The 27,860-nt window shown below is 46.8% G+C and overlaps 2 protein-coding genes across 2 annotated transcripts in view; one reads left to right on the plus strand and one right to left on the minus strand.

Moving 5' to 3' along the window:
• LOC144100897 (uncharacterized) overlaps positions 1-9,730 on the minus strand; it is a 73,059-nt gene extending 63,329 nt beyond the window's left edge. The window contains exons 1-2 of the mRNA XM_077633813.1: positions 9,274-9,730; positions 2,276-2,356 (exon numbers count right to left, since the gene is read on the minus strand). Of these exons, the coding sequence (XP_077489939.1) occupies positions 2,276-2,356; positions 9,274-9,429 (237 nt within the window). The 5' untranslated portion in view covers positions 9,430-9,730. The remainder of the gene's footprint in view (positions 1-2,275; positions 2,357-9,273) is intronic.
• On the plus strand, positions 50-27,786 carry LOC144100907 (uncharacterized). Its single transcript, XM_077633823.1, has 3 exons — positions 50-128; positions 27,232-27,509; positions 27,629-27,786. The coding sequence occupies exons 2-3, from the start codon at positions 27,283-27,285 to the stop codon at positions 27,768-27,770; spliced, it is 369 nt and encodes a 122-aa protein (XP_077489949.1). The 5' UTR covers positions 50-128; positions 27,232-27,282; the 3' UTR covers positions 27,771-27,786.
• The last annotated feature ends 74 nt before the right edge of the window (positions 27,787-27,860 follow it).

A 27,860-nucleotide genomic window follows, 5' to 3' on the forward strand; every position in this document is an offset into this window, starting at 1 on the left:
AAACCATAGCGCGAGAGGCTGGAAGAAGACTACGACTTGTACGAAGAAGGCGCCATTGCGGACGCTGGTCGGCTGTTCCTGCTGCTCTTCCTGTTGCCGCTTCCGGACTCCCTCTTCACTCTTCTACGGTGAGACCATTCCACCTGTTGGGGTTTTGACCAGGCGTTTTTTTTCCTTTATTTAAGTGGCAGTTAGGTTTAATGTCCCCCTATAGGTTTCGAGCTATGTCTTCAGCTTCCCCGGAGCGGGGGGGGGGGGGGGGGGGTACGCCCGTCTTCTGGCCCAAAGTTTGCCCCTGGAGTCATTTGGATAGAATGGCGTCAGTGAGATTCCAGTGGCACTTGCACCTATTGGAGACGGAATCCCAAAACTAAAAAACTCTAAAATGATCCAGGACCAGCTAAATGCTGCTTCCAGCCGCCACTTAGAAATTTTTGAGGTGCGTCCTTTTGGCAGGAGCGACATTCTGTGTAGGTCCTCGGATGTGCAGTTTGTGTCATACTTGCTGCATTTGCACATCTTCCGCGTCTTTTCCAGTTAAGCTTTTCATACCTCAAAAACTCGCTTGTACCAAAGGCATCATCCGTGGCGTGGGCCCATCGGCCTCTCCTCAGGAAAAGCTTGACGAATTACAGGACGCCAGTGTTGGCGAGATATCAGTATTCCGCTGTACCAGAGATACTGATGGCTCTCGTGTGCTATCTCGAGCCCGTCTTAGCTTAAGGTTTGCGCCATAGTGTACCACGTCGACACGCCACATCCTCGACCTTACCAATGCAGAAATTGCTGGCGCTTTGGTCACAGCAGCAAGGTTTGCAAATCTCTTGCTTGCAGAATAAATTTTGCGTTTCGGTGCGAAATAGGGAGGTTGTAGTTTCGGATCCCACCAGCATCATGTGGCTCTTCTGTCTATCCTCCAATATCCCATTGACGAAAAACTACAAATTACAGAAAAACATCCCCTATGGTCTTTGGTTTCGGTGGCATGGTTTCCGTTATGTATAACGAGCACCTCTTTCCATTACATTGTCTGCTGAATTTCTTAATAGTTTTTTCTCATCTTGTCGAAGTTGAAACAGCGTTTGTCGTTTATTTATGCCATTTTTCTGCCAGACTGGGAGGGTGTTTGGAGCTTTCAATGAATGCCTCGCACTCCTAACATCGCATCGTTTTAAGGCGAAAGCCTTTAATGGCTCATAATGTATTCCGTCCGCTCGCAGAAGGTGTCACACGTTTAACTCCGGAACTAAAAAGATAGCAGAAAAATAATGATTGCTTCAGATAGAGATTGCTTCAGATGAACCTAGAAGCCAAGTTTGACGACTGTAGAATAATTAGTTATAAACAAAATGTCGAAATTGCGCAGAAATAGCGTGGACGGCGATATAGCCACGGAACGGTGTGACGTCACATCCACCGAAAGTCGTCACGGCATAGCGCAAATTGTCACAGAATGGTCAGAAAAACATCAGATTTGTGTCAAATTGGAAAGAAAAATGTGCAATTAAACCTAATTAACACTTAAGATCCCCTAAAGATGTATAAATTGGGTATCGATATAGCCACTGGAATGGTCTGACAAGCAGCTGGAAATCTGGTATTGATTGACAGGTGCTGCGGTGTGTTTGAGCGTTGAAGAAAAAAAGACAAAGACCGTCTATGGCCACGCGTCGTGCTATGCAAAAAACGTCAGCAGTCGCCCTTGGGCAGACGGTGTGTGAAGATGAGCCCTCGCCGCGCTGTGTCACCAGTGAAACTTTCTGGAAGAGGCTTTCGCCTCTCAACACTTTAGTTGCCAAAGTGTCTCGTAATTTTTTTTTCACCCATCATACGTTTATTTATGGATGGATAGATGCATAAGGTTCAACAGTTTAAATCGGGCGGTGGTTCAAGCTACCTAGCCATGACTTGCGAAATTTTACTCTTGATTTTAGCCACCAATCAGATAACCTTTGATTGGTTACTTCTGCGCGCTTAAAATCTACATTTCCTTTGCTGTCCTTAAACCCCGACGCTATGAATAAATCAGCCCCGCTGCTTTCAACTGCAGGGTGAAGCCCCTTACAGAAAAGTATTAAGTGTTCAGCCGTTTCCTCCTCCTCTCCGCACGCAATGCACAACGTGTCTATCTCGTTGTAACTGACTATGTCCTAGTTGGAAAAACTCCCGTCCTGGCCTATAGCGCCCACTCAGGCATTTTTATATTTTCGTACGTAAATGAAGCAGATCCTTCACCAACATCTACAGAAAGAGTACGGTGAGATTAATTCCTTACCAGTCTGACGTACTGGTGTGGATCATGGCATTCCGACCGCCGCTTTAGCACCGTTGCCGCAATGCATGCCAGGGGGATATTCTGGAAAAAGACACAAGGAACTTGTAGAAACGCCTCAGTGCTCACGTCACAGAGGCATAACGACAAATACAGCTGCATCCGTTTCATTATGCTGAGCAAAAAAAAGAAAAGACTGAAAAGTTGTGGTATGCTTAAAACCTAGACCGAAAGCATGGCATGAAATACTAACTGGAGCAGGTTAGTTTGATCACATTTCGCTCTAAACCCAGCTGCCGCAGCCGCGACTGACCAAGCGCTGCGTGCGGATGGAGTGTAGGGCGAGACTAGAAAGCGCTGTGCACGACGAGAGACGCTCCCCTAAGCCACAGTGTTGTTGCGCTTCGGCAACTGCCCCTTTCAATCCTTCATTCCTGGCGCCGTCCTTGTCCCGTTCGCAGCCAGAGTATTAGGCAGTCTAGTTCCCAGTCTAGCCTTATTAACAGGTTAGACCACGGTGCTAGAAGTGGTCTAGACCCTACTCTGGATTTGAGGAAAGGAAAGGCTAATTGACACTTTTCCTGGGGGGGCATCTCATCCGCGCCATGAGAAAAACACGCAGAATAAATGTGTTTTCCCTCTAGCGTTAGTGTATTAATGGGAAGGCATTACTAGTCTCATTACGAGAAAAGCCGGTGGCATGTGCGTGTGTGTACTATCAGTTGGTATAGGAAATCCCAACGATGGCAAGAAAAATAGGGTGACGTCGCCAAGAGGCCGTATGACGCACACAGCAAGCCGTGCACCGCCATTTCGGACAATCGCATTCATGTCGTTCGTCTTAGGGAGTTATTACTCACTGGCATCCATCCAAGCGCAGCCGTGCGGCTACAATGAAAAGCTATACAGCTTTCTCAGCAACTTCGTAGTTAAAGAAATTTTAGTCCTGGTCCGGGCTTCGAACCCTGGACCGCCGCTTCGCCGAAGCAGTCCACCAGTCATAAGCTTGCCGGAATTTTCGCCCTACCATAAGCTTGCATCCCGGTTAGCTCAGCTTACGTAGAGCGACTGCTCCGGTGAAGCGGTGGTCCCAGGTTTGAACCCAGGCCCAGAACAAATTTTATTTTAACAACGCAGTTACTGAGAAAGCTGTATAACTTTTCTTTGTAGCCGTATGGCTGCGCTTGGGTGGATGCCAGTGAGTATAATTACTCTCTTATTACAAATATACTCCACCTTGGGGAATTCCTCTGAAACATTTGACTGATGTCGTTCGTCTATACACACTCTCCACTGGCCGACCTCAGTGTGGCGCCAGTTTTCCCGACAACATTACTACCAAAACTGACGCAACTGTTTGTCGTACGGCGTTCTTTGTAGTGTCACACGATTTCTCGTTGCGCATAGCTTACATGTCCTGTAGTCAAGTTGAAGGCTAGCTTGCGACCGGGATGCGAACCGGCCACCTATGCGTTTTCAAGTGCATGCCTTTCCAGACTTAAATATGAAACTTGTGCTGCAATGGCTCGTCGTTCAGCGTTCCGCATGGTGTCATACACCGTCATTGTGTTATTTCGGCTGGTTGTGTGCGTGCTCGTACCATCAACGTCTACAGCTTCAACGTCGGCACCAACCGAATTGAAACTTCAACGTCCACGCAAATGCTGAAGATGCACTACAGCATTTGTAATGCTTTCGCTTTCCCGCAGTCTTGAGTGTTCCAGCTTAATATTTCTCTCACAGCTTGGTTGAGGCGTACACAGACAAAGTGAGCCAGTCATGAGCCTCTCTTTTACTCAAACCAGCGGAGGGTATAGACTGCGAATGAGCCGACTCAAGACTATAGACTGTTACCTTATTCGCGGCCTAAACACTCCGCGGTTTGGGGAAAGGAAAGGCGCAAATTAGCTCTTTTCCGCCGCCACCGACGAGACAGCGTTACACGGATGTCGTGGTAGCCCCTAACTTGTGTTCGACTCGAGTTAAGCAATTTCAGCTTTTGCTCTGAAACATTCGACACGTGTTAAATGTTCGCACTAGTTAAAAGGACAGAAGTCAACCCCCCCCCCCCCCCCCCCTCCGCCCCCGAGAAACGCGCAGGCTTGTCCACGGCCTCGGACAACATTGAAATCGAATAAAACGTTGCAGCGGTAAGCTTGTAGGCGAGTTTTACACTACGTGTACGCCTTCTGTGAGTAAGCCAAAACTGATATTAGCACGTTTCAGATAGTCACGCGACAGTCGTCAAAGGAGAACTCAGATACTTGCTACAAACGGATCTAGGTGGTACAGAACATAAATGCGCTTAGTGGAGCCAGCCGCTACTAAGCGAATCGCAGTTGGTAGCATATAGCGGGTATTGATTGACAGGTGCTGCGGTGTGTTTGAGCGTTGAAGAAAAAAAAGACAAAGACCGTCTATGGCCACGCGTCATGCTATGCAAAAAACGTCAGCAGTCGCCCTTGGGCAGACGGTGTGTGAAGATGAGCCCTCGCCGCGCTGTGTCACCAGTGAAACTTTCTGGAAGCGGCTTTCGCCTCTCAACACTTTAGTTGCCAAAGTGTCTCGTAATTTTTTTTTTCACCCATCATACGCTTATTTATGGATGGATGGATGCATAAGGTTCAACAGTTTAAATCGGGTGGTGGTTCAAGCTACCTAGCCATGACATGCGAAATTTTACTCTTGATTTTAGCCACCATTCAGATAACCTTCGATTGGTTACTTCTGCGCGCTTAAAATCTACATTTCCTTCGCTGTCCTTAAACCCCGATGCTTTGAATAAATCAGCCCCGCTGCTTTCCATTGCAGGGTGAAGCCCTTTACAGAAAAGTATTAAGTGTTCAGCCGTTTCCTCCTCTCCGCACGCAACGCACAACGTGTCTATCTCGTTGTAACTGACTATTTCCTAGTTGGAAAAACTCCCGTCCTGACCTATAGCGCCCCCATAAAGATGCGCGTGGTCTCTGAGGGAGGCCTAGTGTTCCGCCGTTTCCTCCTCCTCTCCGCACGCAACGCACAACGTGTCTATGTCGTGGTACCCGACTATATGTCTATATAGTAAGCTCTCCTGTAGTGCAGTCCGATTAACGTGCAAGGTATGCTGTCCAAGCCGATGCGCTAGATTACGATTTCTACAAATACAGAACACTTAAGGTTGGCAATGGAAACAAATTATCTGTTCAAAACATGCGAAGCTCTAACAAAATATATTAACCGAAATTTCAATCTCGAATTTGCTAACCTCAGGACCTCCGGTGAGGCGTATAAAAGACTCTTCCCATTGCTAACTGCATTAAGTTAACATGCTTTGAAGTGGGAAAATGGTTTATGGTTTGTAGTTTATGCGAGTTTAACGTCCCAAAGCGACTCAGACTATGAGGGACGCCGTAGTGAAGGTCTCTGGAAATTTCCACCACCTGGCGTTCTTTAACGTGCACTGACTTCATACAGTACACAGGTCTCTAGAATTTCGCCTCCATCGAAACTCGACCGCCGCGGCCGGGATCGAAACCGCGTCTTTCGGGTCAGCAGCCGAGCGCCATAACCTTTCAGCCACTGCGGCGGCGTTGAAGGGGGAATGTAGTACCTCCGTTGCCAAGAGTATGCATTTCGTATATTTAGTGATCGCTATCTGCTCTGGAACTTGGGCGACATACCCTGCCCCTAAAAAAGGGGGGGGGGGGGAGGGCGCCAGAGGACAGCTTACTGCCTTTTTACTCCGATACAGGCTTGTTCGCGTTTACAGTGTAGCGTACACTGACATCGAACAAAAACAGGCATTTCGTCTGATTTTGAATGCAGCCAACGTCGCTGGGATTCGGTTCTACGATCTTGAGCTGCAGAAGCCGAGTGTCGAAGCCGCTCAGCGGATTCCAGCTTCTACCGCGCCCGTAACGACTCGGGTCTCTTGCCGCTTCACTTGCGTCGTTAAGCTCTTAACAAAAGGTCAGCATTTATGGACGCCACACACTATAACGAGATTAGAGAATGGTTTTATCTTCGGTATTTTGTTCGGTTAGAGGCATCAATGAAGAACGCGTTTCCTGGGGAAAAACTTGTTTGCTTGGAGAGCATGGCACGCATGCTCATGCGGCACAGGTGGCTCAGCGAACAGACGCCCCAAAAGTAACGCAGAGCTCGTGAGCGGTGCATGAAGTGCTTCTCAGCGCGCCCAAACAGCGGAATTGCGCGTGCAGACAACCACAGTCTGGCGGGTACTTCCTGTAGTTTCGATGCTTCCTTACCGCCGGCACAGGTGAAGCCGCACAGCTGCCAACAGATTTCGTCAGGGGCGCTTGCAATACTTCAAGCAAGGATTTATCGCTGGCGCACATCGTGCTGAAACAGTGGCTATTTGGTATATTGACGACTCCCGCTGATACAGATCCGGGTCACGAGAGTGAAAACACTACCAAGGTGAAGCGCATTTGGCAGGTTCTCATCATGAGTTACAGCTGCCAATACCCCCGCGTCCAGCATTCTTGGATAAGAATTTTTAACATTAGAATATTGCAAGGTACTGCTGTGAAAATATTGAAGGTACTGGTCCATTCTTCCGATGCGTGGCAAAATATTTTATGCGAAGCGTATACAGCTCGCTCGGTCGAAAAGCCGTTGGCGTGGTCGGCACCGCGTGCCGGAAATAATCGGGGGCTGCGTAAAAAAATTTATATCATGGTAATTTGTGATTCTAATGATTGGTGTACAATAGGAGATGCTGAGTTAATGAAATCCTTGTAATTACATGAATACTTAAAGAAATTAAAAACTGAAAAATATTGGAAAGAATGGTTCAAAGGTGTCTAAATGCTTAGAATGAAAATCAAATGCTTGATGATGCTAATTAAGAAAATTTAGAGTGTAATGAATCAATTAAGCAACGGAAAAAAAAATGAAAGAATCGTTCAAAGGTGCCAAACTGCTCAGAATAGAAATCCTAACCCACTATGATATCGAGTCATACCCTTAAGGCGGAGCTTAAGTGTTCTCTTCAGTTTTCTTTTCAAGTATTTCCTTCGCTCGCATCGAGCAGTTAAGACTGCCACAGAAATCCAATGAACGTTTTTACCATAGCCATAACATTAATAGCAAAAAATGCAAACCTGCCGACGGGAGATCTGCGGATGTATTGACTGTTATTGTGGAATAATACAATATATGAAAAAAAATGCGCTCATAAACTCTTTTCCGCTGAAAAATGTTTTTTTCTAAAACTTTTCGGTTTATCAATAGATTGGTTTCATGGTTTTACGGAGGTTTCACGTCCCAAACTTACTCAGGCTATGAGGGACGCCGTAGTGAAGGTCTCCGGAAGTTTCGACCACCTGCGGTTCTTTAACGTGCACTGACATCGCACAGTACACGGGCCTCTAGAATTTCGCCTCCATCAAAATTCGACCGCCGCGGCCGGGATCGAGCCCGCGTTTTTCGGGCCAGCAGCCGAGCACCGTAACCACTCAGCCACCGCGACGGCTGGTATATCAGAAGAAAAGTAGATAACAGCTGCATCTTACCGGTCATCAGCCAGGGCAGAAACGTGCCGGCTAAAGAAAAGGGTTCAGCTTAAGTTAAGGACAACGCACCGAGCTATGGAAAGGAAAATGATCGGTGTAGCGGAAAGAGCCAAGAATCTGGCAGAGTGGGTCAGGGAACGAACTCGGGTTAACGACTTCCTAGTCGAAATCAAGAGGAAGAAATGGGCTTTGTGGGCAAGTAACGCGCAGCCAAGATAACCGATTGCCGCTAAGGGTTACGAACTGGATACAAAGAGAAGGCAAGCTTAGCAGGGGGCGGCAGAAAGCTAGGTGCAGTTGGCGGGGATAAGGTGGCCGCAGATGGCAGAGGATAGGGTTCACTGGAGATGTATGGGACATGCCTTTGTCCTGCAGAGGGCTTAGTCAATGTGTTGAAATTGATGCATGTAAGTGTGTGCTATCCATGGTTCTGTCGAACATTTTCTTGTTCTGGCAACACTGCGATTTAGCCCCAGGCCACTTTCTGATTGAGTGAAAGCTGGCGAGTCATCTGCACCAGCGCCTTATCTGACACTGTGCGTAATGCTTCACTGGGTTGTCAAAACCAGCGCGGCACGCGTCGTCTGCACCGGCGCAAACCTTTTCAAACGTCGTGCCATTGATACCGGAAGCGCTTTGGGGCTAGTATCACCATCAGCACTCATGTTTGTTTACAAACATCAAAACCGTGTTCATTATCTCACCGCATGTGCTCACCTTTTGACTTGTTTAACGAGGTTACGATGTAGGTATGACGCTTTTATTCGGTGGTTGCCTCACTGCCAACCGAAGTGCGAACCACGGCGGGCACCCAAGCAGGCATTCTGAAAGTAGGCTCATTCCTTGAAGCAGAAAGTGTGGGTCGCCAAAGACCCGACTCGTTCAGTACGATGCGCGCCAGAGAAATCCTCGCATGAAGCATTAAGAGTCCCTCACGAAGATTGAAATGGCGCTGCTTCGCCCGTGCCGACGATTAGGCGAGCATCAAAACTACAGGATTGCTCCACAGAACTGTCGCTGTCTGCATACGCTTCCGCTGCTGGAGCGCGTTGGGAAGTAATTTGTTCCCCGCTAACGCGCTTCGTTTTACTTTTGGGGCATCTGTACGCTCTTGGCGTCGGGAGTCTGGAGGAAGTGAAATGGGTGAGGAAAGCAAGGCGCTGCGGCAGCCGAACGTATATCGAGAAACCGACCTCTCATGCGCACCTGTATAAACTTTCCCTTATTTCAGCTACCCCTAAAAGAGGCGGGGCTCCTTTCCGCCAATGAGCTTGCGCACCTTCTGAAGTTTACGTTCCGTGGGACACGCATTAACCCCATTTTCGCGATACCTGAACACTTACTCACTAAGCATCCAGCGGTGCATGCAGCAGCGCATTTGTTCAGGGGAGTCGGTCCAGAACCGCGTAAAATGTGCGGTAGTCGTCGCGAATTTATAGCGAAGTTCAAGACGTTTTTTCGGAGAGGAGGTTAGACACTACTCACCGTAATGCCTAGCAGGATGCTGATGCCGAACTCGAAGCCATCCACTTGGGTCATTCTAAGCAGCACAGCTGACATGCACTGCACCACGCCCGCCAGGCCCTGCGCCAAAGCGGACGCGCTCCTGAAGCACTCCACCACATTGCAAGAACCCTTCATGGGCGCACTGCACGTCCAGCCGTCCGACACTGTATCCTATGGACGCAACACAAGCGGCGGCTTCCTTTGAAATCACCACTGCGCACGCCCACCGAGCCCTGCGTCCACTACATGGCGTGTCACGGGTCGCACGAGTCACACCGCCGCCCCCCTCTTCGCCCATGCGCACAGCTGAAGCCACGGTCTTCGAAACGCCCGACGACACAAGGCGCTGTGCGACTGTCAACAGCGAGCTGCTTCGCGCGCATCGCCGTTCACGTGAGTCACAACAGAGTCTGGCCACGAAAGGAAAAGCAAAGCGTCGGAGCAGTCGGCGTCATCATTTCTTTTTCTCTGGACGTCGAAGCGCGACTGTGATCGCCGAACAGAAGCCACGTCGTTTAACTTGCGTGCCGTCAGTGACAACAAACGTTCGTCAGCAGTTTTGAGTGCCACCGACAAGGCGATCAGTGGTAGTGAAACTGATAAGAACGCCGGCGGTAACGCGCCGGACGCAAAGTGCGGAGGAGGGATAAGTAGTACGTGGCGACGTTGCACCGGAAGCCGCACCAGCATCGAACGGTGCCCTCATAACCTTTAGAAGTGGCGGCGAGAGGACTGGGGGAGGCTGAGCGGCAGTAAATGGTATCGCTGAATGCGTGCAGCTTATCATCAGGGGCTACCGGAAAAACAAGTGCGCTCAACTGCAAAAAATCTTTGCAGCGTCTAGAGATGAAGAATAGTTAATGAACTTTCAGGCATTAAAACGCCGCCCTTGTTTTATAAAATTTAAGCCTGTCTCAAGAACCCATAGTCGCTGTAACGTCAGATTTTAGTATGCGTAGGTCAGGTGAGGCATAAAAAAAACCTGCGATAAAATCGCGACTTCTTCATCCTTTGGCTCTTGGGCTCTTGGTGCAGGCTTTCTTAAGCCCACATATCAAGGACTATGTGGGAGCCAATGTATCAGGCTCTCACGCTGTAGTGCTATAGGAAGGTCATGAAATACCCGATAAGCACTTGTATCGAGTCTCACTCGGCGTCAAACAAACCCCCGAAGCGCTTACAGGCGAGGACCGGTGCATGTGCTTTTTTCGTCGTTGCGAGCACCTGCTGTTCGCGCTTCATCACGCCATTGAGAGAAAGGATTGAAAGCCTTGGGCGTAAAGATCTGCCTTTTAGTGTGGGTGAGAACAAGTCAGTGCTGCTCGGATTTTTTTCTTTCGTATACTGGGAGTGCAGCCTAGTTCTATTTCCTTTAGTTTCAGTTCTTCAGCAAAGTTGGCCTTTCTGACGCTGACCAGGTAGATCCTGAGCCCTGCACAAGGCCGAATATTTGCTTCGGCGCGTAAGGGCTTATCATCACCTTTCTGATGGCCTGCAACTGCCGCGAGTATATGGCTTATCTGCTGATGTTTGGCTTATTGCTTCCATTACCTTACCATCTACAGTAAACTGGTTCTTTTTTACAATCCCACAGCGGCACGAGCGTGGCGCCGCAGACGCTGACACAAGTGGCGGTAGAATGGGCGTTTATTCTAGCGCCATTCAATTCAGCATGTGGTGCTCTCCAAATGGCAGGTCGAATGTAAGCGAACAAATTGCCTATAAATAAATCAACTATGAAAGAGTGGAAGGATTGCCATAAGAACCAATTCTATTGGGTCATACATTTGAGATTGCAAATTCACTCGGACAAACCTAACACAAAACTACTTGCATTTCCGAGCGCAACCACGAAAATGTGAGCACCGTGGCGGTCCACTCTCAGTGATCTATATCCTTCTAATCTGTCCGCTTAATTAACTAATCGTCTCAATCGTTTTGCAACAGTGTACAAATATCTTTCAGCATCCCATTCTTCTCTTTTATTAGGGAAGAACCCTATTGTACCATTTGACGACGTTGTGCATTATTTAAATATCATTCGAATCTTAATGATTATAATTTATTTTTTATCGTGGCAGCTTGTTCATTAGTGTACCCTGGCACAGAGAAGAGGGCGCCGTAGTCAAGCATGGTGCGAGGGGAACTCGTCGTCGACTTGCTCGTGGCACGGCCCAGCAATTCACTCCCATTTAAATGTTTAGATTTTTACCAGACTTGTTGCACTGCGTTTATAGCGATGTTATATTTAAATGCCATAGTTTTATTCCACATATTTACAATTAATTTTTAGTTCCGTTTAGTCTTTACTAATACACAGCATTTTAGATTTCATTCCCATTTCACCTGGGCGGATTTAAGCAAAAATTACCCTTAATTGGCCTTTCTAGCTCTTGAGCTAATAAACTCCCAATTAACCAATTATTAGACAAGAATATGAGACGCACTATCGCTACCACCGGCAGCTATTCGTAAAAGGTTGAGTTACCTGCATTAGACTTTGCTTTGATGCAGCCTGCAGTATTGTAGACAAGTATGTTTCAATGATCTTGAAGAGCTTGTTCTTCATGGCATTTGCCACATGCAAGAGCCTTTCTGATCAGCACAGTTTACAAGGTGAGGAAAATTGCTATCGTAGGAATGAAATCGGTGCCCTTATATTTGTACCAGGTGAAAGTTCCTCCTTAGGGGAATGGTGCGATAGCGGCAATGAGTTAATGCCCATATATGCGGAATTGTTCATTTTACACTTTGGATTCTCATGTCCTCATCTTGCGCTTAGGTGCAGCGGTTAAGGGAAGCGCCACTGCACTGCGATGGCAGGTGTTGCTACCGGTGGGTCTTGTGCGGCCCAAGTTCCTCGTGAATTTACCTGAGACCTGCCAGGGTGGTTAGTGAGTAAGAAAGTGGTAGAGGACAGGCAGGGAGGTTATTCAGTGGAATTTTCCGATTGGCCATCGTGCACTTGGGGAGAGGGATGAGGGGGCTTAAAAGAATTAGATGTAGAGCAATGTCTGTATAAAGCATGACGAACAATGACAAACGCACTGAAAGTCACAGGTCGCCGCAGCTCTAGCCTGCACATTTTGAGGGCTGCCGAACGCTTCTACCTGAGTAGAACACATCTTCAGTCCTCCATCACTAATACGAGGCAGACAGGCAGCTCAGACGATCCAGTGTGTAGAAAGGTTGCTTGCCGTTGCGGCTGATAATGTTGATGACAACGTAAGCATCGCACTTCTTCTCGGAAGGATGAGACTGCACAATGCGTTGTGCCAGCCATTGAAGAGCTGCAGGCACTGGTTTGAACAAATCCAACATCTGCAGTTCATTCTTTGCAGCTGGCATGTGCAATCTGGAAAGCAGCACACGCATGGCAATCACTATTGGTTTCAGTATTGCAATTACTTGCTCGTCTGCATGCGACTTGGGCCGGTTTCTGATCTACTACCCGGCCAGCAATAGGCTCAACGCAATGGGTGCATGGTGATTGTTCTATCATTGAGGATGTGCAGTGCTTCGGGAGCGATGGCCAAGTCACTTGCCGGTCCCGGTCTTGGACCTGAGTTGGGCCTTGTGCTTGATTAGCAATAAGGTCAGGACTCTGGGAACGCAATAACTGCTTGGTCACTGCGGGTGTGTGTAGCTCAAGTAGAGATGGTCAAGGCCCGTCTACGACGACTGTCTCTGCCTCGACAGTCATATGGCTCCCGTTCCTTACAGTGGTACGCAGAGGGCGAGGGCAAGTTTCGGAAAATCTTGGACAATCCCTGCCAATGCTCACTACACCTTTAGAAGGCCTGTGACGAGGGCGACGACGTAAGCGAACCATGAGAGTGTTCACCAGCGCCACTCTCGTCCATAGCGGTGGACGTAGCACGTCCTGTAATACTGCGACTGTGAGGTGGAACTTCATGTAACGGCGAGGACGTAAAATGTGCGAGAACCCTCTTATGCTACCTATGGCACCAAGACTGCCAGACCAGAGACCCTCCTTAAGCCATTAGCAGACAGGGCAAATGGAATGAGGGGCTCGTTTCACCAACATATGAAAGTAACCAACAGTCACCGAAACCAAAGTGCATAGGGGAATGTTTCAATTTTTTTAAATTTGTAGTGCCAATCAATGCTTGAATAATACTTAGACTAATCTGTCGCCTAAAGAAAATTCCTTTTAAAGCAGCAGAAAAAAACAACCAAATCGATATTCGGAGGTCGTGGTTTCGGATCTCACTAGCCGCATGGTTGTTTTTTCTGCTGCGTTATCAGTAATGTTCTTTAAGCGACAGATACAGATTAATCCAAGCATTAGTCTACAATATATTGCAACTAAAAATTAAAAAAATGAAAAAAACATTCCCCTATGCACCTTGGTTTCGGTGACGGTTGGCTTCATATATATATATATATATATATATATATATATATATATATATATATATATATATATATATATATATATATATATGAAGAGAGTGAACAGTAACGGTGGGCTGAAAAGAACTGTTCGTTCCCTATATAAGTTTGTCAAACGAGCTCCTCATTTCCTTTGCCTTGTCTGCTAATAGATTAACGAGGGTCTCGGTTCTGGCAGTCTTGATGCCATAGGTAGCATAAGAGGGCTCTCGCACAGTTTCCGCCCTCGCCGTTAGGTACGTTCCACATCACACTCGCGATATTACAGGACGTGATACGTCCATCGCTATGGCCGAGAGTGGCGCTGGTGAACACTCTCAAGGATCTCTTACACCCAATAAACATAAATACCCACGAGAGCAGCAGATTGGAAAGCCGTTGCCGTACCTCAGTTGGTAGAGCACCAGACGCGATATTCTGAGGTCGCAGGTCCGGATCCCACCAACGGCATGATTGTTTTTTCTTCTACTTTGTAAGTAATTTTCTTTACGCGATAGATTAAGCACTATTATGCCACTGATAAGCACAACACATAAAAAAATTAAACATTCCCCTACGCACCTTGGTTTCACTGACTGTTCGCTCTTTTCATATGTTTGTCAAACTAGCCCCTCATTTCCCTTACCTTGTCTGATAATAGCTTAACGAGGGTCGGTCCTGGCAGTCTTGATGCCATAGGTAGCATAAGAGAGCTCTCGCACAGTTTCCGCCGTCACCGTTAGATGACGTTCCACATCACACTCGCGGTATCACAGGACGTTCTAGGTCCGCCGCTCTGGACGAGGGTGGCTCTGGTGAACGCTCTCAAGGTTCGCTTACACGCAATAAACATAAATACCCACGAGAGCAGCAGATTGGACAGCCGTCGCCATAGGTCAGTTGGTAGAGCACCGGACTCGATATTCGGAGGTCGTGGGTTCGGATCCCACAAGCGGCATGGTCGTTTTTTCTGCTGCTTTATGAGTAATTTTCTTTAAAAGAACAATTGATTGGCACTACAAATTAAAAAAAAAGAAACATTCCCTTATGCACCTTGGTTTCGGTGATTGTTGCTTCCTTAATATGTTTGTCAAACAAGCCCCTGATTTCATTTGCCTTGCCTGCTAATTGCTTAACGGAGGTCTCGGTTCTGGCAGTCTTGATGCCACGGGTAGCATAAGAGGGCTCTTGCACAGTTTCCGCCCTCGCCGTTAGATGACGTTCTACATCACACGTGCGGCATCACAGGACGTGCTACGTCCACCGCTATGGACCAGGGTGGCGCTGGTGAACACTCTCAAGGTTCGCTTACAACCAATAAACATAAATACCCACGAGAGCAGCAGATTGAACAGTCGTCGCCTTAGCTCAGTTGGTAGAGCACCGGACGCGATATTCGGAGGTCGTGGGTTCGGATCCCACCGGTGGCATGGTTGTTTTTTTCTGCTGTTTTATAATAATTTTCTTTAAGCGATAGAATAATCTAAGTTTTATTATCCCACTGATAAGCGCAACGCAAAAAAATTAAGCACTCCTCTATAAACCTTGGTTTCGGTGACTCTTCGCTCCCTTCATAAGTTTGTCACACGAGCCCCTCCTTTTCTTTATATATATATATATATATATATATATATATATATATATATATATATATATATATATATATATATATATATATATATATATATATATATATTTTAATGAAGGGAGCTAACAGTCACCGAAACCAAGGTGCATAGGGGAACGTTATTTTTTTAATTTTTTTTATGTGGTTTGCTGCTCAGTGGGATAATAGTACATAGATTAATAAATCGCTTAAAGAAAATTACTTATAAAGCAGCAGAAAATACAACCATGCCGCCGGTGGGATCCGAACCCACGACCTCCGAATATCGCATCCGGTGCTCTTACCAACTGAGCTATGGCGACGGCTGTCCAATCTGCTGCTCTCGTGGGTATTTATGTTTATTTGGTGTACGCTAACCTTGAGAGTGTTCACCAGAGCCACCCTCGACCATAGCGGCGGACGTATGGACGTATGTGTTGTGCTTATCAGTGGGATTATAAAACTTAAATTAATCTATCGCTTAAAGAGGGGACGTGCATATATATATATATATATATATATATATATATATATATATATATATATATATATATATATATATATATATATATATATATAAATCTCTTTCTAAAGGAAGCGTTTCTCAAGTTTGCATATATATATATATATATATATATATATATATATATATATATATATATATATGCAAACTTGAGAAACGCTTCCTTTAGAAAGAGATATATTTTGAGTCGACGTTTCGGACAGAGCCTGTCCTTTCTCAAGACTGAAGTTACAGCGACCTTCTTCCTCTTCTTAAGGAGTTGGCATTGGCACACATGTCGGACACATGAACAAAACAACAAGCAAACGGATGCTGGAAAGAAGATTGGTTGAAAAGAAGAAAATACTTAAAAGGGAGGGAGAAAGAAACAAAAAAAGAGAAAGAAAAACACTCTGTCGCCCGCCACCCACCGAGCAGCCGCGGAGAACCGGCAGTAAAAAAAGGATAAAGGAAAAAAGTAAAATGAGGAGCGGGAGCGGAGAATAGGCGCCCCTCAAGGCAACAACAGAGCGGCGGCGAGTAAGGTGCACAGAAACAGACGGTGGCGGAATCGCCGAACAAATGAGAATTAAGGCATGGACACACTAGCGGCAAAACGCGCGCGGCACGCCGCCTGCTGCGAGCCACTTGCCGCGAAACCTGCCGCTGTGCGGATTGATCTGCCGCGCAGACGATGGGTCGAAGAGCCATTTTCGGCGGATTGCCGCATGGCGCGGAGCGGAGAGACCAATCAGGGGAGCCGGGCTCATCACGTGGGAGCGTCTGTGTCGCCACTTCTTGGCTCCTAGCAAAGTTACCTTCCAGAGGCGGCAGCAGAGCTGCGCGTACGTGCACCTTTTTTTTCTTTTCAGCCCACCTTTCTTCCAGCATCCGTATTGCTTGTTGTTTTGTTCATGTGTCGGACATGTGTGCCAATGCCAACTCCTTAAGAGGAGGAGGAAGATCGCTGTAACTTCACTCTTGAGAAAGGATAGGGTCTGTCCGAAACGTCTACTCAAAATTAATCTCTGTCTAAATGAAGCGTTTCTGAACTTTGCATTTTACCTCTAGCAGCCAAGTACGTTTATCTTTCTAAACTTCATTTTTTGATGGCTGCTAGCAACGCTTCTAAAAAGATTTTCTGAATTTCCTCTTCATCCGCCATAATGGGCAGTAATTGGAGATTTCCAGACTAAATACCTCTTCAACTACTTCGACGCTTCGAATTGGTGCTCCCCGGCCTTCATTACCCAACCTGGTGCCAAGATCAACGACATAAAAAATCTACTTAACTTTGTGCCTCCAAGTGTGTTCGGTGTGATACTGCATATGGAACCAAATGATCTCAGCAGTGACGACATCCGGACCACGATTTAAAGGTACGCAGACGCTTTCAACATCATCCGCACAGAGCGACCCAAAATTCAAGTATCTTATGCAACGCTGGTACTACCCCGCGCCCCAAACTACCGGCGACGGTCTTGTAACTGGCGATTCGTTGATAAATTCAATCGCCGGGCTGGGAGGTTCAGTTTCCAGCTTGTTGAACTTTGTCGAGGAGAACCCAATGTGCTTCTCGATAACCATTCGCTGGAGATCTTTCCACCATCCAGTGTCCTCGCAGCAGATGGAGTTAATCTAAGTTTTTGTGGAGTTTGCATCTTTTCATGGCGCATTTATAACCTCCTCCTCGACTACCAGTGTCATTTCCTGACAGAATGGCAAGACCACCTGCCGACAACAGGATATTACACCAGGTCCCCTATGCAGTATCACACTCGAGTAGCTCGCACCTACTCTTAGGTGCTCAAGAACCGCCAGGAAAAAGACAGACAAGCCGGAGATCCAGAGTTCCCGACCATCGCGGAGACGCAACAACAGGTTGAGGAGAGTAGAACATTGGTCCTACAAGGGTGCTGTCCCAAAAAAAAACCGCAAGAATATCCTGGGATCTTGTCCGAGATGGCCAGTTCAAGATCAGCCGTGACTCAACGCACAGCTCTACTGCAGATACCACCGCGGCCACCACCTCTACGCAAATTGGACAGTATATTTGTCCCCGCAACCCCGAAGTCGTCCAGGAACGCTACACGAGACAGCACCCCCGAGAGATCCACTTCAACAACAAGCTTATCCGTTGGAACCCATCGGCAGCAACCTCCATCTAAGGCCAACCATGTGTATACCCCAACCACTCCCAGCACAACACCGAAATCCTTAGCAAGCAGCGCCAGCACTCTAGCAAGCCACAGTGGAGCATCAGACCCTTCTAGTGCAGCGCAGCGTTAGCTGCCTTCCACTGTGGAGGGCCATGTTGATACTATACCCAGCCGGAAAGAAGCACTTCTCAGCACCCGTCTGTCACGCTGCGATCTCCACTAGCGCTGCTGTTCGACACAACGGGTTCGTCAACAATGACATTAAGGCCGCGTGAGAACGCCCACTCTCTCTCGCTCATCCTACCGACAGCATTCTTCAAATAACTTGATTTTTTTTAAATTTAAGAATTGTGGATAAAAGAATTAAGCACGAAGTCCATATTCATAGCCTAAAGGCCTATCTTCAATCAAAAATTGTACCAAAAGGTTTACAAGTGTCGTTAACACCATCAATGGGTGACTTGTGTGAAGAGTAGAAGGATAATTGTAATCGCATACTACAATCTGCCTCTTTAAATTTGCTTGAAGTTACCATTGACCACTCTGAGAAGGCGTTGGTGGGCCTGAGAATGGAAGAGAGTCATACGCGGCTACAAATTCTCTTTACTGCGCCTGAAGCCACCGAGCTTATGCTCTTTGATGAAAAGTTGAGCGACTGAGGTACCTGAAACCAAACGTAAAAAATTCATTCGAGACGGGGTTCCACACCTCGCGTGGTCAAATTCAATAATAAGCGAAATATAATCAACAACGAAGGTAGCTACTAATAATAACCCAACCGTTACAGTAAGTTCTAACAAATTAAATAGAAGTGCACAAACATCAACAGTTCCAAAAACACGCGTAGAACGATTTCGAACAGAAGCAGCTACTTATAATAATCCTGCGGTTACAAGCACCGACTTTGGTTTCCGGCATAACATTATTAGTCTATCAACCAGGGCTCTAAATACAGAGGAAATATGCGTCCTCTCTCGAGGCCTTCCATTTTGCCCTACCACTGGTAAACACAACGAGTTCTAGGTGTAAAAGATTTGGACAACTTTGCACGAATGTTGCAACTCAGGCAATACTTTTCTGATCGGTCACAGGTTACCGCGGAAAGCGGAGAATTCTGCGTTACTTACCAGCACTTGACTCCTAATATAAGAAGGGAGAAATACTTGGACATGTATATTAACGCCGTCCAGAAAAACATAAATTACGCCTACAAAAACCACACTACAGGGAGGAAGAACTTGTCTAAAACCCAACGGGATGCATTGAAGGCTCTCAGTAGGAGGACAGATATAATCATAAAGCCATCGGATAACGGAGGTGATATAGTTTTCATGGACAGCAAAAAATACATTGAAGAAGGCTTGAGACAACTGTCTAACATTTGTTTCTATCAACGTCCAGAAGCAGACCCAACTCTGCAATATCAACAGTTTGTAGCAGAAACTTTCGATCAACTTGCGAAGAATGGGGACATGTCCCTACGGTTATCTAAAGCCCTCACCGCAACACACCATTCGCCAGGCCGATTCGACATGCTACCGAAAATCCACAAAAAGAATATTCCTGGCCGCCCTGTAGTATCCGGCATAGGCACGATTACGGAACCAATTTCCAGTTACATTGACACACTAATTAGACATATTCCAACAACACACCCATCCTACATACCTAACACAAACCATTTCCTTCACGAAATAGCAGGTCTCATATTTCCGGAAGGAGCCTTCCTAGCAACATTAGATGTAGTCTCTCTCTACACAAACATTCCTCATTCCGATGGCATCAAATCTCTGATCAAAGCGTCTGATCAAAACAAAAGGGAGCAATCCCCTGCACCACGTGTTATAGAAATACCAGCGAAAATCTTACTCGAATATAACAAGATGGAATTCAACAATCAGCATTATATACAAATTAACGGCCCAGCCATGGGTACATATATGGCCCCCACCTACGCCAAAATCTTCATGCATAGTATTGAATCTAAATTCTTGCAAGATTGCCCCATTAAGCCCACCCTATATAAACCCTACATGGACGACATCTTTTTATTTTGGACTGACACAGAGAAAGAACTCATGCATTTTATTGAACACTTCAACCTCTTCCACCCCAACATAACTTTCATTTAAACGTACTCCCACACCACAATTAACTTTTTTTTTGAAACATACTGCTAGCCTCTTTCAAGGCTGTTGCAGGAATGGGAACTGGTTAGTTTTCTTTTTAGGTACGTCACAAAACAAAAAAAAATCACAAAGAAGGTTCATACAACTGATATAACATTATAGAATGGATAATCATGGGAGACAGCTTAAAAATACATGACGCAATATTAAGCAACACAAAAGCACGTGCAATGCTTCACTAAAAGTTCAAATAAACTTCCTAGATGTTGACATTTCGGTAAAGGAAACCTCACTTACCACCGGTGTATATAGTAATACCGACGGCCCGTCAACAAAACCAACACTTCCAAAGCTTCCATCCTCGTCACTCTAAAACAAGCATCCCATACTCTCAGGCACATCGATTTAAAATATGTTCCCAAGATGAAGACTTCGTAAAAAATTCCAAACGCGTGCCAGAAGTGCTCATTAAGCAACGATACCCCCACACCATTGTCGAATATGCCATTTAAAACGCATAAACTCAACCGAGAGCAAATACTTGCGAATACAAACTCATCACCGCCTCGGCTCCTACATTTGGACAATTTTACCCTTCTTTCATAAAGAAAGGAACTCCTACGGCGCCGAACACGTGCTCTTATCCCTCCGTGTGCGGTAACTCTCCCCCACGGTCTTACCCGTGCAGAGAAGGTTGCGCTTAGGAGGATCCGGGCCGGGTTGCCCTCACACCAGCCATCACTCGGAAGTGGCCTCAGTACCGAAAGTTGTTTCCTCGGCCAGGGTGTCTGATATGTAAACACGAGGACATTGAGGCAGACATTCATCACTTACTGTGGGACTGCCCAGCTCTCAAGCCTACAAGTATCCGGCACCTGATGGTAGCAGGTCTTTCACCAAGCAACTCTGCTTCATACATTGCCTGGACGCAGGGACCGTACCATCGCTCTCTACTGGACTTCATCAAATCAGCTAACCTTTCTCCATTCATTTAATCTCTACTACATCATTCATCACACCTTCACCCATCATTGATGCCCTGGGGAAATAAATTTCGCTTTAAAAAATACTGGATGGACGCCGATACAGCTAAAAAACAGATCACTGGACAAATCTCGTACTTACCTTCACCAGTAACCCGCCTGACGTAAACAAATTCCTCAAAAAAAAATTTCAACACTCTCGAATAAGGCGAGCGCCTCGTTATAATTTTAACCCTTCCCCCTCACGCAGCCTACAGACGACCAAACACATTCGAAACATTCTAGTACACTCAAAAACAAGTAATCAACCGGGGTTGGGTTGCCGACGCTGTGGAAAAAGCAGATGCGAGGTCTGCAAACACATACAAACATCAAGCTGTGCAATAAGCAGAGCTTCATGCTTGAAATGGAAAAAATGGCAACTTTGATTGTGATTCCTGCAACATATTATACCTCGTAGAATGCAGTGTATGCAGTATGCAGTACATTGGGCAGACCGTTAACCCTCTGCGAATTCTAACAATTTCTCACGGCATTAATGAATGCCCGGGTGCATTGTCCTCCATACGCCCCTTGCAGAGCCAGTGCTGACCCTACGATTGCCGGCTTGACATGCGTGGATCGTTCCTCACCAGCGGCATCTTTTTCAAGCTTCGCCCATCCGCTTCCACAAAGGTATTCATCCCCCACCCCACCCCTATCTTCCCTGTTCGACCGCTTTGACGAGCGTGGTGCGATTGAAGAACACTCGTTTCAATTCTCCCGCCATTCTCATTTACTTTCACAAGACACTATCCCAAACTACGATGTGTAGCCGACTTTTTTGTGTGTGTGTTTGCATGCACAGTGCACACGTGTCTAGTTAAGCTCACTGCGCCGCTGATTCCGCCTGGACTTTTCGTGCCAAAGAGGCTCCAAATGACGGAGGCCTCCTGCCCTGTCAGCCCTTTATTCTGTTTATTTGTTTACTGTCTTAGGCCGGCGGCACGCCAGTGCATGCACCTGATCTGTTCGACGATTCCGCCACCGTCTCTTTCTGTGCACCTTACTCGCCGCCGCTCTGTTGTTGCCTTGAGGGGCGCTTATTCTCCCCTCCCGCTCCTTGTTTTCCGTTTTTTTCTTCCTTTCTCGTTTTTTTCCCGGCGTCTCCCCGCGGCTGCTCGTTGGGGGCGGGCGACAACACGTTTTTCGTTTTCTTTTTTTTTCTTTCTCACTTTTATAGTATTTTTTTCTCTTCAGCACATCTTTCCAGCATCCGTTTGTTGTTTTGTTCATGTGTGGAAATGTCAAACACCTAAGAGGAAGGAGATCGCTGTAACTTCAGTCTTGAGAAAAGACAGGCTCTGTCCGAAATGTCGATACAAAATAAATCTGTCTAAATAAAGCATTTCTCAGTTTTGCATTTTATCTCTAGGAACCAAATACGTTAATTTATCTTTCTCTCTCTCTCTCTCTCTGTCTCTCTCTCTCTCTCTCTATATATATATATATATATATATATATATATATATATATATATATATATATATATATATATATATATATATATATATATATATATATATATATATATATATATATATAAGGAAACCAAAGCAGAAGAAAAAACAACCATGCCGCCGGTGGGATCCGAACCCACGACCTCCCAATATCGCGTCCGGTGCTCTTACCAACTGAGCTACGGCGCCGGCTGTCCGATCTGCTGCTTTCATGGGTATTTATGTTTTACGTGCATAGCAAGAACGCCGGGCTATGCACAACAGCCTGCAGGGACTTAAGGTGAGCTTGGTGTGGAGCCAACATTTGACAGCAAAGAAATTGGCTACGGTTAACAGACGGACCTCTTTGAGATGGAGTGGTGGCAAGTGCCACCATTTCTTTCCACCATTTTTTTTCTTTACATTTCTCGGGCCAGTCATTACTTTTAGCGGTATTTGTAGCGGTAGCTAAAATTAGACTGGTTAGAGAAATGTAAAGAAAAATATATTATTCGTTAAGTTTTTCAATCGAGTACTCGTATCCTTACATCACCGCCCTGCTTCTGAGTTCCAATATTCAAATCGCTTTCTGCTAACGTCTACCACAAATTTATTCGCATTACCTTTCTCTTAAAGCCCTAGGACCTGAGGGAGAGTGACTATGCCTGTATCAACATCTCGATGTATACTGCCGCATTCTAGTAAAACGTGTTCTGTGTTTCCACGGATTTGCCACGCACTGCACATATGTCATCTTAATGGGTTAATTTCTTTGCACGCAGTGTCCTATCCGTCGCTGGATGCCAGGTGCAGTTTACTTCTCTCTTGGGAGTTGACGCTGTATGCACGTCTCTCCGCTGACATGGGCATAAGAGCCCAGCTTCTGGCCTTGTACTTTTGTATGCTGCATAATTGCTCTTTTGATTGAGAAAAATTATATTTGTGAACTCTCTGTACTGTTTATGCACGAAAAAAAATTGTTGGCGAAAGCCCCCTAGATGGAATAGCTTGCCAACTCAGTAACCCTGCAAACTTTGTTTCACCTCAACTGCAACTGACTTTTAAGTGATACGTCACTATTGGGTTACATTCCTCCATATAAAAACAAAAACATATGATTTCCCAAACTGTACAATAGTTTCGTGCGCTGTTCAAATATTACATGCTTCTGTGCGCTTTTCTGTGGCTCCCGTCAAGGCGCCAGCCGGTCATAGCATGCAACAGTGAAAAAAAGTGGCTTTGGAATTCAGGACATGCCTCGATGTGGTAATCTTTCGAGAATTTTAGTATGTGAAAATGTTAGGCTTTCTCTGCTGTAACCCCCCTTGTCCACTCTTGTTACCCACGTAGGCAAAAAATCTTTCAGGTCACCACTTGTAATGTGTCCGACTGATTCCAGTGTTCATGCTTCGCATATGAATATTTTGAGGCCCCTATAAAGTAGGCTGCTGTGCTTGTGTTCATAGCCAAGGTCAGTTCACAGACTCAGTGCCGTACACCTGCGCGATTTGCTTTGGCAACTGGTCCTGACACGTGAAGTTCAAGGGTAGTTCCGGGTCACGGACGGATTTTTCGGATTCGGCGGAAACTGGAAAATAATGCGAGGAATCGAACACTCCTAAAAATCCATAAACTTCAAAAAAATTCTTTCTGCGGAAAACCAGGTTAAAAGTCACACACTTCGTCGCTGCCCACTTTCCGCTTGCAAGCGGTGATAGGACTTCTGAGCCACAGTCATGCTTCCCTCATGTCCGCACAACCTTGCGTCACGATAGTTACTGTGACGACATCAGGCAGCGCGACGCGGCCGCAGGTCATGCCGCGAAGAAATTTGCACGCCGAGCGAAGCTAAAGAGCCAGTTTAAATAGTGAACGATGCTCGCGGAGACGAAGGTAACGGCGAGCGCCCACGAATAGACGCCTCTCCCTCCCACCTCAGTGTTGCTGCGGCTCTATTTTCCGCGCTTTGTAGGCCATCTCGATGGCAACGAAGACCGAGCCATTATTTCAAGTGGCAGCCATGCAGAACAAATTGCCAAGCCTATCCAAGCCAGCCCCTCTGATTGACTCAGTTTAAATCCAACATGGCGGCTTTCACGGGGACTAAGAACCGGTTGGTTGTGACAACGATGCCCGCTTACGTCTTTATCAAGGCGAAAAAAAAACAAATTTTCGGTTGAAAAACAATTTCCACAATATTGCTGGCGCCTATTTTGGTCCTGAAAACACAAATTTTGGAGTCCGAAATATCGGTCTTGAAAATGTATACGATTCGATGAGGTGCGTGACGGTTCATCAGTGAGGTCAGAAATATCTGGAAAGTCCGAAGTATTGAGTCCGAAAAATCGGCTGGCTACTATATCTGGACGAGGGGGCTGGTTAAGCAAGTAGGGGTCAATATTGTGATTTCAACAGTTTGAGGAAAAAGGAAATGTGGCATCGTGCCTATCGTTCTGCGTGTCAAGTGTTTCTGGTAGGGCCGGTAAACCTGTTCTGCAGATCAAAGGCATTGCGGTGAAGCTGCTATGCTGTTGCCTTACTTGCTGCACGTGACACTGAGCATGGACCGGTTTATATTCGACCGGCACGCACGATGTTGAAGGGTAACATCCGCGTGTTCTGCCACCTGCGGCCCCTCCTGCCCTCTGAGAAAGGTCCACAGGAACCTTTCCTGACGCGGACTGTCGAGGTGCTCCGCACGGACCCGGAGGTGAGCGGGGCCCCAGTGGCCAGAGGACTTTCCGAACCGTGCCAGTGGTGTGATTGTGGCACTCTTCCTGTACTATGAATTTAGATATTATTGGGGCTACCTGTGAGTGGGCAGGTCAATTGAGAACGGCATGGCGTGCGGTGCAAGTGAGTGGCAAATAGTTGAAAACCCTAGACTGCTTCTTGCCCATAGTTGGGTGTGTGTTCTATCGGCGTATTGCACAATTGTGAAAATCTGAGTTCGCTATGTTGGATTTGTGCGTGCAGCATCTGATAGGCTTGTGCGCTGTATTACGCTTGGTAATTTGAAAGGGGATTATTGGTGTGTTTTGACTCGAAGGTCAGCAAAACCACTGAATGGAAAAACTTTTTGCTGAGCTCGCAGGCTTTCATGAAGGTAAGCTCTGAACGTCAGAACAAAGAAACGTACTTCAACTAGAATCCAGGTCACTGTCTATAAAATTAATTTGTCATTTCAAATGAATGCTGTTGTGTAATGAACAATGCGAGGATATTTGGTAGCGCGGGAGAGGCGGGATGCAGCATCTCCTGCTGCATAGGGCACGACGTCCGGCAGACGGCGCGGCCCGCTTCGATGCCGCCTCCGCCGGCCACGAGGTCGCCGCATCGTTGTGTCGGTGGCGTGCTCGGGGAACTTACAAGTGGATGACAGCAAAACCAACTCAATACGGATGAGTCGTCCGTGTCACCCACGAGGTGGTTTGCGCAATAGACGCGATAACCAAGACGCGCTTAACGCCAGTGCTGCTGGCGAAGAAAGGGCAGGAGGAAAGGACCAACCTAATCACAACTTTTTTCCTATGAGTTATTCCCAGCACGTTTTTGGCGGATTCTTAGCATACTAGGACATAAATTTCAATGTAGCGAAATTTCAGCATTCCGAAGTAAACTGCTTGTTTTAGATTTCGCTAAATACAGCTTTAACTCTACATTTTGCTCTACCTATTGGCTGCATAAAACCAACTAATCAAAAGTGCCACCGCAATAAATTTAGTTTCCAATAACCAGTGTAGAAAATAAAAATGAACACTAACTTTCGCAGTGACCTCAAACCACGGCGACTTCTCACAATGGTACTCGCGAAAGGTCTGCGTAAGTAATAAAGCAGTAAGCTAAGAAAAAGCTAGCACTGTAAGCTAACAAGAAAATTCTGGAACGCTTAATTGCAAGAGAATCACTCTCCCGTAAGACAGATTCTCAACTCTTTCTGTGCAAGGATATGGGAGAGGTATCTTGCGAAGATGGGAGGGCACTTTTGTGCGTTGTGGCACATTGCACACAATTCTGGCACGGCCATATTTGTTGGATGCATGCTGAATAAGTGTTCCTTTTCTAATGATTTTACCTGTAGATGTTTATAACTGTGCAGCTTCGCTCTATTTGACTGCCAAGTGCAACATCTTTACTGCAGAGCAAAATACTTTGTTGGCTTCGCGAAATTTTGCATTATGTGCAATGCGTGTTGGCCCCTGCAGGTTTTTTAGCGCCAAACACTTCTAGCCTAGCCCCAGCGATTTCGAAGATGTCTCACGCGAACAAAATGAACCTCAGCCACTCAGTGAGGAGATCGGTTTGCACGGCAATGGACCAAGTAAAATCTCAATTTGGAGGTGGCTCTGGAGAGTAAGGATAGAAATGCGTGGCATGACACATGAGGCATGCCGATTATATGGTCAGGGCACCTGAAATTTGCCCGTGAAATGACCTAGGCCAATTTTGACTGCCGGTGAGTCTGGGTGTGCTCGGAAGGAAGACAGGCTTGACCTAGTCTAAATATGAAATTGACCCACCCTCAAGATTTGAATGGCCCGCCGCGCTTTCGCACAATATTTCGTGCTTAGCAATGCTAAACGCCCAGTTTTGTTTCGCGTGATGGTATAGTGTGTCGCTCATGCCTGGGAATCCCGTGCAGTGGTGACAAGTCTTCAGTGTTTCTGCCCTGTATGCCCATGCAGGCCCAGCGGGAGAGGATCACGACTTTCAGCTTTGACCGGGTATTCCCGGGCATGGCCAGCCAGGCAGCGGTGTATGCCGAAGTCTCCCAGCTGGTGCAGAGTGCACTGGATGGCTACCACGTGTGCTTCTTTGCGTACGGCCAGGCGGGCGCCGGCAAGACCCGCACCATGGTGGGGGACGAGGACGACGATCTGAGGGGCATCATACCGCGCGCCCTCCGCCAGGTCTTCGAGGCGCCCCAGAAGCAGCCCCAGTGGACGGATAGTACGCACAGGAAGTGAGGAGAGATCGTGGGCGCACATTAGTTGTGCGACGGCTCTTTGAACCTGCTGATGACGACCACCTATTTGAGTCCAGAGTGATTATTTGTGTGGCCGATGCTTGCTTCCCTTGCAGTACACCATGGTGGTCATCTTTGCGGAGGTGTACAACGGGACCGAGCGCAACCTCCTTGTGCCTCCGTCTCAAGCAGACAAGGCCCCACCGCTGCAGCTCACGATGGCCAGCAAGGGTGGGCCTGTCACAGTGGCCAGCCTGACTGAGGTGCTAGTCAAGTCAGTCCAACAGGCAGGCAGCCGCCCTTTCTGGTCTTCATTCTCAATGCACCATAGTGTGACGCAGCTAATAT

Source organism: Amblyomma americanum, chromosome 1 (genome assembly GCF_052857255.1).
Source record: "Amblyomma americanum isolate KBUSLIRL-KWMA chromosome 1, ASM5285725v1, whole genome shotgun sequence".
Taxonomy (NCBI): domain Eukaryota; kingdom Metazoa; phylum Arthropoda; class Arachnida; order Ixodida; family Ixodidae; genus Amblyomma; species Amblyomma americanum.